Source organism: Panthera leo, chromosome B3, assembly GCF_018350215.1.
Source record: "Panthera leo isolate Ple1 chromosome B3, P.leo_Ple1_pat1.1, whole genome shotgun sequence".
Taxonomy (NCBI): domain Eukaryota; kingdom Metazoa; phylum Chordata; class Mammalia; order Carnivora; family Felidae; genus Panthera; species Panthera leo.
Window position 1 is genome coordinate 104,576,185 of NC_056684.1, and position 18,605 is coordinate 104,594,789.

At 40.5% G+C, this 18,605-nt stretch overlaps 1 protein-coding gene across 2 annotated transcripts in view; it reads right to left on the reverse strand.

Moving 5' to 3' along the window:
* Nucleotides 1–4,128: 4,128 nt before the first annotated feature.
* The window catches only part of ARMH4 (armadillo like helical domain containing 4), a 126,484-nt gene continuing 112,007 nt past the window's right edge, over nucleotides 4,129–18,605 (reverse strand). For both annotated transcript variants that reach the window (XM_042943347.1, XM_042943348.1), the window contains exons 6-8: nucleotides 13,190–13,221; nucleotides 6,027–6,161; nucleotides 4,129–5,790 (exon numbers count right to left, since the gene is read on the reverse strand). In XM_042943347.1, coding sequence (XP_042799281.1) covers nucleotides 5,722–5,790; nucleotides 6,027–6,161; nucleotides 13,190–13,221 — 236 coding nt within the window. In that variant the 3' untranslated portion in view covers nucleotides 4,129–5,721. The remainder of the gene's footprint in view (nucleotides 5,791–6,026; nucleotides 6,162–13,189; nucleotides 13,222–18,605) is intronic.

Sequence of the window (18,605 nt, forward strand, 5' to 3'; positions counted from 1 at the left end):
ACATTGGTTAATATAAACCCCAGTGTCCTAACCTGATACCAAGTTCAGTGTTTTAAGACAAGAGCAAGTGACCTCCCAGCCTCAGAGGTAATAAAAAAAAGCCAAGTGAGCACCCATTCTCCTTCCATTCTGTTTGTACTCTGTTCCCATATCTGTAAGCATTGAAGGGAAAAATTGGATTTTTCTCCCAGTAGTTAATTCTCCTCAGTTCCTCCATCGTTATCCCACAAAAGGGTATGTCTTAGGGTAAGAATGTATACTAGTCCATATTACAAATTATTAATGGTTATTATTTGTATTATTGTTCCTGTTGCTTCTTGAGAATGGAAAGTAAGACCTTTGCCTTACTAAATGGAAGATTTGAGAGTTTGTGTGTGTGTGTGTGTTTTTACCCCAATATTGTTTTCTGTATTTAAGCATACTAGAAGAGAGGAGTATAGGATTTGTTTCTTTGCACTTTGGCTGCTGTTATCTGGAGGAAATTTCTTTCTTTTTTCTTTCTTTCTTCCTCCTTTCTTTCCTCTCCTTTATCCTATATACACATAATAATTTAGGCTAATTAACAGCGAGTTAGATGTATCAATTACCCAAAATAGGGTAATCCCAATGCATTTGTATAGCTAACAGTGGCTTACAAAATAAATGCAGATTATTTTTGCTGAATGTAGAACTTAAGCGACAGAATTATGTTTCCAGCTATTTTTGACTGCCAAAATTGGTAATTATGAAGTAAATAGATCCCAAAAAGGTCTGTGTCCTATGGGGGATGCTAAACATACAAATAAGGGGCTTTTATTTGGTCAACACCATTATTTTGCTTTCAAATTGTTTCCTATTCCTATAGATTTATATACAGTTATTTGAACTTTGTTTAATTAAGAAAGATATTTAACCGAGATTACTTAAAGTAACCAAGCTCCTTTTGTCTCCTCATTGATCTTGGGTTTCAATTCCCTCCCACTCATGTCCTTTCTACCTAGTGTAGGATAATTTTCTTTGATGGAAACGATGGAAGCAAATTTAGATTTATAGCGCCTTCCCCTGCCAATGGCCTAACTCACTTGCCTTTTTCTCCTTACTTGTCTGTATCATTTTTCCAAGCATCGGTCCATTCGATGGAGCTTTGGCCTCCTCTAGCACATTCCAGTGTTTTGTGCCATGTTTACGTTTCCATTGCATCGTGACTTTTCTTGCATCTTCTTCTACCCACACTTCTTTCCTTGTGACCATACATTCACATACCCTTAAAAGTAGAGATTTCTTTCACAGATTTCCCTGTAATCATAACAAAGCCTACCTTGCCAAAAGGGCACATAGCTAGAAACTTCAGCCACATGATATATCTTATTCCCAAAAGCTACTTTTTTGGCAGCTGGTAGAAACATTGATTATTCATATCCACAGAAATTGGATATTTCACTTGGACTTCCACATGAAAGAGATATCTGGAGGAACGTGGAGAAAAGCACCAGGCATTCAGAATGTTCTATATGGCTCTATATTATTTTTTGATGTCTCTGTAACATTTGACTTTTAAGTCTTAGCTTTAAAAAAAATAATAATAATGAAATAAAGAATCGGCTGTGACTGACCAAGCTAAAACTACTTTAAATATGTCCTAAAACTGTGCTTTAACAATTTCCCCACAACATTATTGACCTATGTAAGAGATACAGGTACTTTAAGAAAATGTTTCTGGAAGACTGTATCTGAGGCAGTTTATGAGCTGAAGCCAAGGCTAAAGCATTGCTAAGGGAATCTGTTTCCCTGGGATACTAATTAACTCCAAATATTGCATATAAATTAAACTAGCAGCTACTGAAAGAAGCAGCTAATGGGCGAGGAAAATCTGAAGAGGTGTGAAAGAAAAGTCCTACCTTCTGATTAGAGAAAAAGACATCAGGGACATAGGAGGAGACCTTTTCTCTCTGACCCATCATTCTATTCGTTCTAGAAGCTTCTACCCTTTTCTCTTTCCTTTTGTTTTCCATTCTCCGCAACGGCAGGTGTGATTTATTGGATAGCTGACTAGGGCGTTTCTTCCCCATGGGACCTGCTCTCCCTCATCTCTTTACTAAGGAAGCTGTTCTCTAGATAGATGCCCTCCTAACTCTATTCTCTAACTTGCCTGGGTACAGGAGTCCCAAACTCCTCCCTTGGAGATACTGATTCAATGGGTCTGGGGCAGGGCCTTGGAATCTGTTGTGTTGAACACATCTCCCAGGTGATTCCTGGGAGCCAGCTCCCAGGAATCACCCGGAGTTTGGGAAACACTGCCTCTCCCTCTGAGAATAAGATACAATCCCTGCCCCTGCAGTGGGACAGCTGCAGTTCTGAGAAGATGAATACAGCTCAGAAGGGAAGATGTTTGCAACTGAAGCTTGCAGCTATCACGCAGCCCCCACCAGACAGCTTTATTTATTTTGCTGCTAAATGTTTTAAGGTTCGTTGTTAGAATAAAGATTTGCCTTTTTATTTTTAATGTGCAAATATGAGCATATCAATCACTTATGTTAGGTAAACCTATCAGTGCCTGATTTACTACTTTTAATCTGGACTATAGTATAACCACTAGCCAGCACCCCCCTCTGGTGGCAACACCCCAATCTCGGGTTTTGTTTAGAACAAGACAACCTTTTCTGAAAATTCTGATAAACAACCTCTCAATAATTTCAGCTCACTACTCAACATCATTGTGCCACAGCCACTGACAGTGAGGAAAGTGGCCAAGATAAGCATAGCAGTTGAGCCATCTACAGAACCTTCCACACAACCCAGGTGGTGAAATGGGTTCATACAGAAACCTACTCTTTGTAGATTAAGTCATCTCTTTGTCTCTTAACAGTCACCTTCCCAAAAAAAGGCCTGCGGAGACATTTCTGCTTAGCCTAAATGCACATACATATCATCCCCATGGCCTTCTGGAAAAAATGAAAATATGTGTCTGTTATTTGTGACCTTATTATTCTACAGTTTGAAAGTTCAACCTATTAGCCATGGTCTAGTGAAAACTACAGATTAAGAGTAGCCTGAGGCACTGATAGCCATTAGCATTGCCCAGGTATTGCTAAATGAAATGGTTTATTGTGTGTTCACTATAAATAGCTTGTTAAGAAAACAATCATGCCCATCCTCCTCCTAACCTTAGGAACCCTTACAACAAGGGGCTGCTCTTAGAAAAGACAAACATACCCTATGCAGTCTCAGGATGTCTCTGTTCTTGAAATTACAAATTACTTATGAGTGTCATGATGCTGAATTTTATTTTTAAAGCCCGACTTTGAGCTTATTTGTCAATTGTTAACCTCTAACTGTATTTGAGCTTCTCATTTTCTTGACCAACTTCACACATTTGCTTACATCTCTTGGCAAAAAAAAAGAAAGAAATTATTTGATGAAAACATTCTTGCATGCTAGCTATCATTCAACAATGGATTCTAGAAAGTTTTTTCTATTAGTTCTCTATAGGTGATAGTAAATCTATGTGGTTGTAAAAGAAATAGCTGAGGTGGGAGAGGAAAAGACCAGTGTGTGAATAAGAGGGAAGTTAGTAAGGCATTGTTCATTTCACAAAGACAGAAATTCATGTGAAATGTTCCTTGGCCAACCAACTACATACAGCTGACCCTTGAACAACACAGGGGTTCACAGTGCCAACCCCCCCCTGCACAGTTGAAAATCTAACTGTGTGCCTGGGTGGCTCAGTGGGTTGAGCGTTGGACTTAGACTCAGGTCATGATCTTGTGGTTCATGGGTTCGAGCCCCACATCAGGTTCTGTGCTGAGAGCTCAGAGCCTGCTTGTGGTTCTCTCTCCCTTCTCTCTGCCCCTCCCCCACTTGCTTTCTGTTTCTCTCTCTCAAAAATAAACATTAAAAAAATTTTTTTAAAGGAAAATCTAAGTATAACTTTTGACTCCCCAAAAACCTTACTAACAGCCTACTATTGATGAGAAGCCTTAGTGATAACATAAACAGCTAACTAACATATAATTTGCATATTATATGCTTTACATACTGTGTTCTTACAATCAGTAAGCTATAGAAAAGAAAATGTTAAGAAAATCATAAGAAAAAGAAAATAGATTTATAGTACTGTATTGAAAAATCCACGTATAAGTGGACCCGTGCAGTTCAATCCCATGTTGTTCAAGGGTCTCCCGTATTTCCTTAGAATCTTGGTTTTTAAAGGACTCTGAAACGTCACTGCTTCCTGCAAAGTATGTGGAAAGGCACTGAATTGATGAGGGGGTGCACAGTTTTGAGTCCAAGTGGGCTCTTGTCCTGATTGTTCCTGGGCATAATTTTGGATTATCATTTCACTTCTCTGCTTCAGTTCTGTCTTTAGTCAACGGGGAGAATAAAAACATACGTCCTAAGTCATAACGTATGTCCTACGTCATACAGTAGCTGTGAGGAATAACTGCAACTTGCCTCGAATGCAGCACAGCAGGCTCCAATAAACGTGAGCAGATTCTCTATGTGTCAGGCACTAAGGACAGTGTTAGTGGTAACCTTTATTCCCCCATGCAAACGAGCCAAGTCTATCCCTAAAAACTTGACTTAAAGAAGTCCCGAATACCCAGATCCAAAAGATAGGGCAAGGAATTACATTGCAAAAGAAATGAGAAATGATCTAACATAGGGCAACATCCCCGGAAGAGGATGCCCTGAGAGAGGCGGGGTTTTCATAAGCTCCATCATGTGCCAGGACTCTGGCCAATGAGCCTGCATCCACCACAGGATGTCTGTTGTCTAATAAAGCCAAGCAAGAACCAGTGCTGGCCCAATCATTGCGTGGCCAGGACCCCAGAAGTAGAAAAGCAGCACTCTGAATAATTCACAATAGTGGCCACACAAGCACAGAGCCAAATGGCAGAGATAAATGCTCTGAGAGCTTACCAACCCTCATTTTCGTCCTGATTTCTTCCTCATTTCTTCTTGCAAAGTCAAATGACACACAAAAAAGAACATCTCTTAATGAAAGACATGTAAGAATCTACTGATAGGTCTGTTGGGCTCAATCACACTCTTTAAGAAAACAAGTTTGCATTGAGACTGAGAGTCAACTTAATGTATTATTTCTGGTGCTTTTTTTTTCCTGCCAAAAATGAGAATAAAAACAGAAGATGAAAAATAATAAAACTGGAAGACTGGAGTATATAATGCAAGGTACATACAAATCTAGACACAATCCTAATGTGCCGAGAGATCTTCTTGACAACAACAAAAAGATTTCATTCTAACTTGCTGCTAGTCTTGATGCAAATGTAGGATGTACTGTGGTCCAGAAGCCTATAGCTTCAAGTAGGCAGAATGCAGTCATCACAAGTTATTCTTTGTTAAGATTTCTATTTCAGAGCCAACATACCTTGGCAGCAATAATCGTTATACTTAGTGCAGGTAAACCAAGGCAAAGGCCCTTTGGAAAAATACAAATTATTTACCTAGCAACTCCTGGTGAGCAACATGAACGCTGCATATTGATGAGTTGTAGCCTACGGTTGTGGGAAATTCACTACAGAAGAAAAACAAACACTGACTATTACATTAAGTATACAGCATGCCTTTTCAGCTCAGTACAAGAAAAATCTACTGCCCAGAAGATAGTAAGACTGATGGCCTGACCGTAGTGATGTTGCAGGATGCTGTTCTTTTTTTTGCCCCGAAATAAAAAATAAAATGATAACACAGTCGAATATCCCAATTAAACTCCCATCCAATTCAAAATTCATCTTCAGAGCTGTCGGCTAAGAGCATTACTCGATCTTGCATGCTGTTGAATTCTCTCTGCTGGAGAAAGAAAACAGAAAAGCATTAAACCCTTTCTGCTGCAGAGCAAAACTGAGAAACAGGCCCCTTTAAAAGACACACTAACACACGAAGCAGCAGCTGCCGCAGCTAATCCAAACCACTGGGCATGTCAATACCATTCATGCGTCATTAAGCCCCATGTGCTTTATTAAGCAAATTAGAAAAGCGAAGAATGTTCTGAAACTGATTAGGTTTTGCTCTTGTTGGTTCCATACCTTTCTTTTATGCCTTTTGAAGCCGTTTCTCCTTCGCCGATTCATAACCTTAATGCTGTACAGTGCTCCCAAGATGAACAAGGCTCCAGCTATCCCAACCCCTACAGGAACCAGCATCCCAGACATGTAGCCAGCCTGCACAGAAAAGGAAACATGCATCAGGATGCTGAATGGACCACTGCCCTGGGTTTCTCATTTTTGCTGGATGGCACCAGGTTCTTAAACAACACCTGGAATTCTCCTACCTGCCTTGCTATAAAATAGCACCTAGAATAAAGGTATTTTTAGGGAGAAGGCAACAGAGAGAAAGGGAGGACTATTTTTGGAGAGTTCAAGTATTTAGTAGAAGTATTGAAATAAATCACCCAGACCTAGTGGCAGCACCAGCCGTGTCCTTATGAACATTTATCAACATCAGGTTTTGGTGGCAGAAATATAATTTGTATTAGAGATGGATGAAGTAAGCTTCTAAGAACGCCAGGACTATTAAAATGCTATAAATTGGAAATATCAGCCTGAGACAAGCTCCAAGGGGGCCGAAGTGCCCGCTGGAATATTGTGCTTCTTGGGGGGCAAAGGGAGGGCCTCAACATTGGTGGTCTTCTCTCTCACAATCTCAGCTGCATTACAGTAAAAGAGGGAAGACGGAGGATGCCAGATGTTGGGGCACAGACAGGAAAGACAAGGAGAGGAGAGAGCATGCGCGTAAAGTGGGATTTATATGAAAGGAAAAAGCTGCCAGGGGACAAGACCAAAGTTGGGGCTTGAGAGGAAATTCTGAGCATCTCCAGACTCAAAGAAAGAAAGTGGCAGAGCAGGGTACAAAGATCACTGCCAACAACACTGACACGTTCTAAAGAGCCTGGAGGTATCTGGTATCTGAAGTGTCTCCAATGTCCCCAAGGTGTCACTATGAATAAGTTGCTCATAAGAGAGCAGTTCACACATCCCTGGGCTTGGGTGAGTAGCTGAGGATCTTCCCAAGCTCAGGGTAAGGCCATCATACTAAAGGCGCTCCCTGCATTTTGGTCAATATGTATTGGCCTAATAAGCATTATGTAACCTACCTATGAAAGAGCACTTTCATAGAAAAACAGGATACTGGTTTGCCTTCCAAGAAGGCCCCTTCTAGCGGCCCACCCAGACAAAATATATAAAAAAATTTAAATTTTTGAACTTTAGATAGGCATTATTTGGGGGGGGGGGGTACCCATGAGTCTGTTCATTTATTTGACTATTTCTAAAATTTCTATTATAGCTCAAACTATTTCTAGTACCTTTCAGAATGAGACAAAATCAGAGAGGGCCAGAGAATAAAAGTTTTCTAAAAAGTGCTGAAGTATGCAGACTGTGATGCTTTCCCAACATTTCCAAAAGTAAATCAAAGGAATACACACGACCTTATAAAACTGCAGCTCCCTCCTGCACACAGCCGGCTCAACCACTGGTTCTGTTTTCCAGACTCTTGTGTTAGAGCAGAATATGGAAATTTTTCCATTAATTTGAGAACAATAGCATTGTTCATCAGCATACTAAGTGTTTTTCTCCAAGAAACAATACCCAGTCACTTTTCAACAAATTAATATGCTTTGCAGAAACCCAAACTTTTTCTAAAGTTCTTCCAGATCTACTTAAGGCTTATAAAAACTGTAATTTTCCATGTGGGAAAACACCGGACAAGAGCAAAGTTTTGGTACTCTCACAAGAAATGTGAGTATATTGTTTTAAAACCACCATTCCCAGTGCATGGAAACGTATGTACATATTGAAATATGATCATTTAAGTCCCATAGATTAGACTCTAAAGAGGATGATGTACATTCAAAGGATAATGTGTGAGCTTTTGGAAACTCAGCATGACCACTCTCTGTGTGGGTCTCCTTGTACTATGTAACTTCACCCCAATAGCACGAAGATTCCAAAAAGTGTCACTCTTTCCCACACTTGTTATTTATACATTTAGACTTCTTGTTTCTAGAGCTTTAAATCATCTAGATTTCACCAAAACTTAATTCGTATCTCCCTCTTTCCTCTCTTTGGTCCCCTCGTGTGTGTGTGTGTGTGTGTGTGTGTGTGTGTGTGTGTGTGTGAGAGAGGGAGGGAGGGAGGAGGGAGGGAGGGAGAGAGAGAGAGAGATAACTGACTGTGCTTTGAAATTACAATTACAAGATGGGATCAAAGTAACCTCTCCTCTTCAAGTATATTTTAACCATTCCTCTTTAAAAACTGACTAAACGGAGAAGAAGCTCTTCTTAAATCACCCATGACTTGTTTCCTGCACAAATGAAAACAAGTAAGAAATATGTACATATTTTTTAAGTTCTAAATCCTGCCCCTTACCTCTTATTTGTTCAAAAGCACTGTATGTACATGAACTTCCACATGTAACACCCTAAGAAGGACACGGCTGCACCTGCGTATATTCCAGCTGAGAATGCATAAATTGAGTTTAATCATGAGAAAACACCCAATAAACTTAAAATGAAGACTGTGATATTGTTTTTTTTTTTAACGTTTATTTATTTTTGAGACAGAGAGAGACAGAGCATGAACAGGGGAGGGTCAGAGAGAGGGAGACACAGAATCCAAAACAGGCTCCAGGCTCTGAGCTGTCAGCACAGAGCCCAACGCGGGGCTCGAACTCACGGACCGTGAGATCATGACCTGAGCCAAAGTCGGCCGCTTAGAAGCCACCCAGGCGTCTCTGTGATATTGTTTTAAAGAGGTCTATATTCTTTTGGGGCACCTGGGCAGCTCAATTGGTTAAGCGTCCAGCTCTTGATTTCCGCTCAGGTCATTATCTCACAGTTCGTGGGTTCGAGCACCGCATCTGCATGGACAGCGCAGAGCCTGCTTCAGATTCTTGTCTTCCTGTCTTCCTCTCTCTCTCTACCCCTCCCCGGCTCACACTCTCTCTCTCAAAAATAAATAAATAAACATAAAAAAAAGGTCTATATTCTTTTAAACATCAGTGTCGTGAAAGACAAAAGATGGCTATAAAAAATGTTCCAGACTATAGGAAACTAACAAATCATGGAAATCAGATGTGCTGCATGATCCTAGACTGGGTCCTCTACTAGAGAAGAAAAAATACTTTTAGAAAGGTATTTTGAAGGGTGCCTGGGTGGCTTAGTTGGTTAAGCAACTTCAGCTCAGGTCATGATCTCACAGCTCATGGGTTTGAGCCCCACATCAGGCTCTGTGCTGACTGCTCAGAGCCTGGAGTCTGCTTCCAATTCCATGTGTGTGTCTCTCTCTGCCTCCTTCCTGCTTGTGCTCTCAAAAATAAATAAACATTTTAAAAAAAGAAAAGTATTTTGAGTCTATTGAAAAAACTGATGCCAGATTTGATAAAAAGTACTGTATTAATATTAAATATACTCAAGCTGATAACTGTACTATGTTTGCTAACAGAATATTCCCACTCTAGTGTGTAGAAAATACACACTAAAGTATTTAGGGTCAAAGCACCATAGTATATGCAACTCTTCCTCAAATGGTTCAGAAAAAGAGACAGAAATGGGGAGACAGACCGGCAAATGAGATAAAATATTAAAAACAAGTGCATCTGGGTAAAAGTTAAAGGGGCATTCTTTGTATTTACTCTTGTATCTTTTTTGTAAACTTGAAAATAGCTGCAAATAAAGAGTAAGTTTTACATTTTTTAAATTATTACTAGTCATAGTTGTTTTTAGTTTGTGTTTGTTTTGGTTTTGTTTACTTTGTTTTGTTTTGCTTTGTTCACGAGAAAGTAAAAAGAGAAATACTTTCATGAGAAAGTATTAGGACAATGTAGTTATTCAGAAACATCTGTTTTCAAGAAAGGTATAAGAAAAACAAATGATATGCTATGGTGCCTAAAATCTGCTGAATTAAGATAGTGCCCTGATATTGCTTTGCGATGGTGGTTCTCAAACTTCAGCATGTACCAGAATCACCTGCAAGACTTGTTAAAACAGATTGTTGGGGGGCGCCTGGGTGGCGCAGTCGGTTAAGCGTCCGACTTCAGCCAGGTCACGATCTCGCGGTCCGTGAGTTCGAGCCCCGCGTCGGGCTCTGGGCTGATGGCTCGGAGCCTGGAGCCTGTTTCCAATTCTGTGTCTCCCTCTCTCTCTGCCCCTCCCCCGTTCGTGCTCTGTCTCTCTCTGTCCCAAAAATAAATAAAAAACGTTGAAAAAAAAAAATTTAAAAAAAAAACAACACAGATTGTTGGGCCCTGTTCCCAGAGTTTCTGACTCAGTGTGTGTAGGGTGGGGCCCAAGGATTGCATTTCTAGCGAGCTCCCAGGTGATGCTGACACTGTGGGGCCAGTGAGAATCAGTGTTATGCAGTATACTCTGGGTCATCCATTTTCCAGATTACTTCCCAAAGCTAAAAGAAATAGAATGACCTTGATGACACAACAACAGAGCTGGTCTTTATTATACGACTACAATTGTCATGCCTCTCCAATTCTGAGAAACATTTAGATGCTGAAAAGATATATAGCCAAGTTAAGATTTGCCTAACAACCATCACTAACTTGAACATATAACCAGAAAGAAGGCAATGATGGAATGAGTATAGGGACTGTCCCTCAATACTCATTCACCTCTTCTTTCAGAGCAACAGAACCTCCCATTTAGGCTGGGCAACAATCACTTCTCCCTGCCTTCTGTGCAGCTTTAGCTGGCTATGACCATGTGATAACTCTCACTAAGAAGATAATAAATTTGGGGCACCTGGGTGGCTCAGTCAGTTAAGCATCCAATTTTGGCTCAGGTCATGATCTCAGGGCTCACAGGTTCAAGCCCCGCGTCAGGCTCTGTGTTGACAGCTCGGAGCCTGGAGCCTGCTTTGGATTCTGTGTCTCCCTCTCTCTCTGTTCCTCCTCCCCACTTGCTCTCTCTCTCTCTCTCTCTCTCTCTCTCAAAAATAAAGATTTAAAAATTTTTAAAAAGAGAGAGAGAGAGAGAGAAGATAATACATTAGTGGCAGGTGCAACTTCCAGGCCATGATCTTTAAGAGGGGAGCACAGCCTTTATTCCCCACATTTTAAGAATGAGAGTGCCTCCATCTTCCCTTTTAAGAGGGAGGAGGTACCTTAGCCTTCCCTTTTCCTCCTTCCTCTGGCTAGAATAGAGCTACTGAAGTTGGAACTGCCATCCAGGACCATGAGGTGACCTTGGGAATGAATGTCCACAGATAGTGGAGCATCAAATAAAAGGAGCTTGAGCCCTTGTCACAGTGTTGCTTCCCATTAACCCCTGACTGCTACCTCCAGATTCATGAACAAGAGACAAAATTCGTCTTGGTTAAGCGATTGTCACTGGGGTTCTCTGTCACTCATAGCTGATCTTAATCCTAATATAGAAATCCAAAATAATAACAGCAAAAGGAATAATTCAGAACTTTTTAGAGCACTATTCTTTCTGGAGCCAAACCAACTAACAGAAATACCAATATTGGGTAAAATTAAATAAAGCGAAACTGAGAAAACGTCCTGGTGGGCCGAAGAGCCAGTCAAATAAGTATTTAGTTTTCAGGTTTAAGGGATTCTGTGACTTTCATCAGAGGCAATAGTTATACCAGTTTCTGAAGATAATAACTCACAAGACTTTTATAGATGATAGCTAACTAGCTAGCTAGATAGGTGAAGAGGGGAAGTGAGGGAGAAAGGAAGGGAAAGAGAGAAAGATACATATACACACATACGTGTATGCACATATGAATGCACATTGCAGGTAAGTGTATAATATTTCACTCACAGAGGAAGGGGGGATATGGGAAAGATTACAGTGAGTACCTCCAAAAGAGGGTCAAAATATAAAGAACACCTCAAATAAGCCAAACATGGTTAGAATATCAACTATTTTTCTTTTTTTTTTAATTAAGACATACTGAAAAAACACTACAGAAGAAAATAGAGAGAGGGCTGGAAAAACTCAATCCAGAAAACTAAGGATCACACATAAAATTATTTCTCTTGGTGAAAATGAGTAAAGAGAAGGTGCCAAGCCTTTGAGACAAGAAGGGTCTACAGAAATAGAAAATACAGCCTTTCTATAAAACTGCACAGATTTTTAAAAATTATGGCAAAGCTATCTATAGATACAGGTAAGAAATTTTGCAATATCTAACTTCAAAACTGACTACATGCAAAAATGTATTCTCTTAAGGGTTTTTTGTGCATTTTTTTTTACTCAGAAGGATATTTTCTATAGAAACAATGATATATGGATTCCTAAATTCATCTACCAAAGCCTATTTCCTTTACATTGCATCATATTTTCTCCTGAAAAAAAAAAACAAGAAGCCCTACTAATGTGTTCAGTTCTTAACCTTTGAGCTTTTTTCCCCCTAAATCCTACTCGGTCCATCTGATCCTACCTCCCTTAGACAACTGGACCCGTTACAGATATGAAAATGGCCTCCGGTAACCTCAATATGCTTAAAATTTTCAATATCACTTTTAATACCTATGAATACATAATAGCCTCATTCTCAAAAACCATCCATGCTAAATTTTACTGAGAAGCACAAAGATAATAATGAGGAGAATTAATATAATCACACAATTTGGGGGCACCTGGATGGCTCAGTCAGTTAAGCATCCGACTTCAGCTCAGGTCATGATCTCATGTTCTTGAGTTAGAGCCCCGCATCAGGCTCTCGTCTGTCAGAGCAGAACCTGCTTTGGATCCTCTGTTTCCCTTTCTCTCTGCCCCTCCACCCCGTCAAAAATAAAAAATAAAAAACTTTTAAAAAAATAATAATAAAATGTTTTTCAAAAATCCAAGGTTTTTCTTCCTTATGCAGGAGGATCAGGCTTACAAAAGCCTTGCACTGGGACAAGAAATGCTAAATACAATGGGATTACACTCCTGATTCCTAGAAGAAACTCCACCTTGATATATCAAGGATATTTTTCAGCTGAACATACTACAGGATGCCTTCATAAGAAGGAATGGTGCTCCAAAGAATAAGGTGTCCCCTGCACTATACAAGAAGGAAATTAAAAGGAGGGTCTTCCTTCTTGCTGGCCACCTGGAAGTGACCTTGCATCTCTGAGTAGGTCACCAGAATCAGAATGATGAATTAAAGCTCAGTTACTCTGAAGATCTTTTATTTGACAAAGCCGTGCCCTTTAAGATAAATCTGAAGAAAGAAAATACTTCTCTTACCTTGTCTTTTAGTTTTTCCATCCAGCTTCTCACTAGGGAAAATAAGAGAATAAAATGTAAATAGCCATCTTTTTACTTATATTTCATTAAGTTAATTTTATAACTTATATTTCATGGTATTGAATTAATTTGATGCACTGGTTTCATTATATGAAATACTATGAAAGAGTCAACAGTATTAACATGACAGTAATAGTCTTGTTTTGATTCTCGTTTATTTAAAACTGCAACAAGGGGGCACCTGAGTGGCTCAGTCAGTTGAGCATCCGATTCTTGATTTCCACTCAGGTCATGATCCCAGGGTCATGGGATTGAGCCCCATGTCAGGCTCTGGGGATGAGCATGGAACCTGCTTAAGATTCTCTCTATCTCCCTCTGCCCCTCTCCCCACCTCATGCTCTCTGTCTCTAAAATAAAATTAAAAAAGCAACAGAGAGCATAACCATATCCTTCATATCATCATTAGATGAACAGAGAATATTTTTGTTTGTTAAATGTATTTTTATTACTATTTTTTCTTATTTTTTAAATTTTTTTTTTTAAATTTTTTTAACATTTATTCATTTTTGAGAGACAGAGAGAGACAGAGCATGAGCAGGGATGGGGCAGAGAGAGAGGGAGACAGAATCTGAAGCAGGCTCCAGGCTCTGAGCTGTCTGCACAGAGCCCGACCCGGGGCTCGAACTCACAAACTGCGAGATCATGACCTGAGCCGAAGTCAGATGCTCAACCACTGAGCCACCCAGGCGCCCCATGTTTATTTATTTTTGAGAGAGAGAGAGAGAGTGTGTGTGTGAGTGGGTAGGGTAAAGAGAGGAGACACAGAATCCAAAGCAGGCTCCAGGCTCCAGTCTCCAAGCTGTCAGCACAGAGCCTGATGCAGGGCTTGAACCCACGAATTGTGAAATCATGACCTGAGCCAAAGTTGGACACTTAAGCAACTGAGCCACCCAGGTGGCCATTAGTATCGAATGCTTTGGAGGGAGGTCTGGGGAAGGATACAGGAAATCATCTTTATAATATCAAGTTCATCCTTGACTCATGCACCTTGACCCATGATAAAATATCAAATTTGTGTCTCATCTGACATCTTCTCTTTTACTTTATTCCTCACATCTCTCAGTTTTTAAGCTCAATGGGTATTCTGCACTTGAATCAATGTCCAAGTAAGGTAGGAAGGGGCAGTGGGCAGGCTAGGGCTGCTCAGCACTGGCTCCAGAGAGAAGCATTTGCATTCACAGCTGAAGAAGGAAATTTTGACCAAAGGCAAGAACAGGAAGTATTTCTGAAGCATACACAGCTTGCAAATAGTACCACTCCACAATAACACAACGACTGTAAAAAAAAATAAAAGCCAACAATCTAAAAAAAAAAAAAGCAGGGGGGAGTCTCAGTGTCTCAGTCAGTTGAACAACAGACTGTTGATTTCAGCTCAGGTCATGATCCCAGGGTCATGGAAACAAATCCAGCATCAGGCTCTGCGTGGAGTATCCTTGGGATTCTCTCTCTCTCATTCCCTCTGCCCTTCTCCCTCACTGGTGCATGCTCTCTTAAACAAACAAACAAACAAACAAATAAATAAATAAGTAGTAAGGAAGTAAGTAAAAGGCAATAATCAAGTAACAGTCATAAAAGCCACTGAAAAGGACTACATCAAGCAGGAAATGTTAGTAGACCACTATTACAACCATTTGGAAGTACACATGCTGAGAATAGAAGGAGGCATCACTCAAAATGAAGGCATGTGTTAGAATGGCCATGTTGAGGATAGTCCGAAGCTAGCAATGGGGAGAGAGAGATAGCACACAGGCAAGTGCAAGCAGGGGAGGGGCAGAGAGAGAATCCCAAGCAGGCTCTGCTCAGCACAGAGTCTGGAGGGCCTCAGAGCCACCACAGCGAGATCATGACCTGAGCCGAAATCAAGAGTCAGATGCTCAACCCACTGAGCCACCCAGGGTCCCCCATCCTTACTGCCTTTTAAAGTTATAATAATATTTCAGCTCTGAATAAAAATTCTTTTTTAAAATCATCAAAAAGGAGAAAAGAAGACAAATATTATCAAAGAAATTAGTAAACAGATAAATAAACAAAACCTTTCAAGATTTCCTTACATTTCCTTTCCTCTCCAGGAGCTTCAATAGATAGGAAGGAAAGACACAGAGTGGCAAGCCTAGAAACGGCTGCCAAAAAGTATAGACAAGGGATCGGCAAAGTTTTCTTGTAAAGAATCAAACAGTAAATATTTTAGGCATCGCAGGCCATACAATCTCGGCTGCAACTACTCAACTCTCCTGTGGCCATGTAAAAGCAGTCATAGATGGTACATAAATAAATGAGTTTGGCTATATTCCAATAAATGTTATTTGTGGACACTGACCTTTGAATTTCATGTAATTTTCATATGTCACAAATATCTTTCTTTTGATTTTTTCAACCATATTAAAATGTAAAAGGGGCACCTGGGTGGCTCAGTGAGTTAAGCATCCGACTTCAGCTCAGGTCATGATCTCATAGTCTGTGAGTTCGAGCCCCGCGTCAGGCTCTGTGCTGATAGCTCAGAGCCTGGAGCCTGCTTTGGATTCTGTGTCTCCATCTCTCTCTGCCCCTCCCTACTCATGCTCTGTCTCTCTCTGTCTCAAAAATAAATAAAAAAAATTTTTAAACAATTAAAAATAAAATAAAATAAAATGTAAAAGACTTTCTTTGCTCATAGGTGACGCAAAAATCATTTTTTAAAAAGGTGATAAAAAAAATGCTCATAGGGTAACAGGCTAGACTGGTCAGTTTGCTGACCCCTGATACAGACACGCTTTTACCCAAGAAGTCGGTGTCTCCATTTACTGTCTGACTCTAGTAATAACATATCTGACAGTAATGATGCCAGCTGACATGCGCACACGGCCCGACCCCTTACCGAGCAGGTTCAGATCTAGTGCATCATTTGATCAGCAAACCAATATCAAACATGAGATTCAGGTAAGATTATGCTCAGGGAAAAGATGAGGAAACAGAGACTCCAAGAAGCTAAGAGACTTGTTCATGGTTAACCAGGGAGTTAAGAGTCACTGAAATTCCAACCACTATCTGATTTAACAACCTCAAGGAGTAAGACTTCTTTGCTACCCATTTATTTTGGTGACACCACCACTCTTCTGCTCTCTCAGGTTGAAAATGTGGAGATACCCTGGGTTCTTCTATCTCCTTCAGTCCCTGGCTTCAATCCCTCACGTCAAGATCTTGGCAAGACCTCCTGGGTTTATTCTTCCCTCCTCACTCCTTCTGTCTCAACCAGGATTCCGGCAAAGACAGTGGTGCACAATCAGGATTTGATCAGTCATGGGAAGGCCAAAAGAAGAAAGTGCAGGAACCCCAGGAATGGGACTAAGAGTTAGTGGTTCCATGGAGAAGTGAAGTCAACCACTGCTTCACTGAGTGACTCTGGAGAAATTAATGAACCTCCTGGACCCTCAGTTTCCTCATATGTAGAATGACGATGGTAACCCCTGTCTTGCAAGACTGTTGTGAAGATTAGAAATAACAAGTGCCCCGTGTCTAGTACAGCACCTGGTGTAGAGAAGTAATAAAACAAAAATAAGAAAACTGGGGCAGGAGGGGAGAAAGACAAATGAAACATGACTATTTCAACATGTCTCAACATAAAATTAAATTCAAGCATGAGAATGCTTCCAATTCATTTATTCATTCAGCAAATATTTATTATGCACATTGTGTTGGCCAGGCACTGCGCTCTACACGGGGGTCAGTTAAAAGGCATGGGGTTGGTGGGGGGGGGGGGGGGGCGGGGTTGGCTAACTCCAGTGAGGAAAGGAGCAGGCCATCAGGTCTATGAGAAGCGAATGACAAGTAACAGTGCAGGGATGGAGAGGTAAGGCACAGAGCAGGAAAGCCAATTACTGGGACCAAGGCAGAGTGCCAACTCTGAAGCAAGACACTTGGAATCAGGGAATGGGCTGGATATTATATAAAGAGCAAAATAAGAGCGAGGTAGAAAAAGGAAAAAGTTGAGCACCTCGTGGAAGGGGTGAAAAGGGCCATGGGACTACCTGTGGATGGCAGAGTAAGGGCAGCTCGGAGAAGAGGAAAGGGAGGCACAGATCAAGCCAGGGTCTGGTGCACCAAAAGACTTTTAAACTATAGGAAGTTCGCTGTCAAGAGAAACAGTTTAACTTACGCCTTATCAAGCCAGGTCTCACTAGTAAACTGTCTCTATATCAGGTTCTTCGTGTAAATTTCAGAGTCCTGCTTTGTATAATTCTCTAAGGCAGCAGTTCTCCACTGGGGGAGGGAAGGCACATCAGAACAGGACATGTGTCTGCATACAGGGAGTTTGAAAGAGCACATTCAATGGATCTGGTTCTTTATGACACAAACTACAAAAAGAAAGCTTGGTCAAATGTTCTTGGCTACTGGGGTCGGTGATACATAGAAGATAATGAGACAGTATTCGGGGAGGCATGGGTCTAAAAAGGTTGAGAAAGACTGTTCTTTAAAATATGCAAGCTTGGTTGTATTTCTCCACCTAAGATCATGAGACCCCTGAGGGTCATGTCTTGTGCTTCTCAGGCATCTGCAAGAGTCTCTCACCTGGTATTGGGCACTCAGGTGCTTAATAAATATTTCTTCCTTCTTTTGGTGAATATATATTGCTTTCAAGTGAGTTCAGAATTTTTGAATAAGTATGACTCTTTTTCATGAGGATTCTGTAAACTGTTTTCAATAAAATGTTCGAGTCAGTGTCAAAATAAATTTTGCATTTATACATTTTAAAACTGAAGGAATGGGGCGCCTGTCAGTCAGTTGAGCAACCAACTTTTGATTTGGGCTCAGATCACGATCTCATGGTTTGTGGGTTCAAGCCCCTCTAGAACCCACACTGCACTGACAGTGTGGAGCCTGCTTGGGATTGTCTGTCTCTCCCTTTCTCTCTACCCCTTCCCCGTTCATCTTCTCTCTCTCTCTCTCTCTCTCTCTCTCTCTCTTTCTCTCTCTCTCTCAAAATAAACATTAAAAAAAAGATTCTCTATCTCTCCCTCCACCTTTCCTGTGTATGTGTGTGCACATGCTCTCCCTAAATAAATAAATAAACTGAAGGAATAAAAATTGATAAGGGAATGCAAAGTCAAGACAAAAAAAATCAGAAAAAGAAAAGATGATTTATAAAGAGGAGAATCAACACTGCAATTTTTTAAATAGAGACACATCACACTGACGAGAGGGGTATGAACTGATACAACTTTTTGGAGATGTGAGGAGGGATTTGCAATCTATATTAAAAGTTTTTTAAAGGTTTAATTTTTTTCATCCAAATTTCCAGTTATCTTAAACAATCAGTGATATGCACAAAAATTTTTGTTAAATGTTATTTACTGTAACATTATTTGTAGTGGAAAAGAAC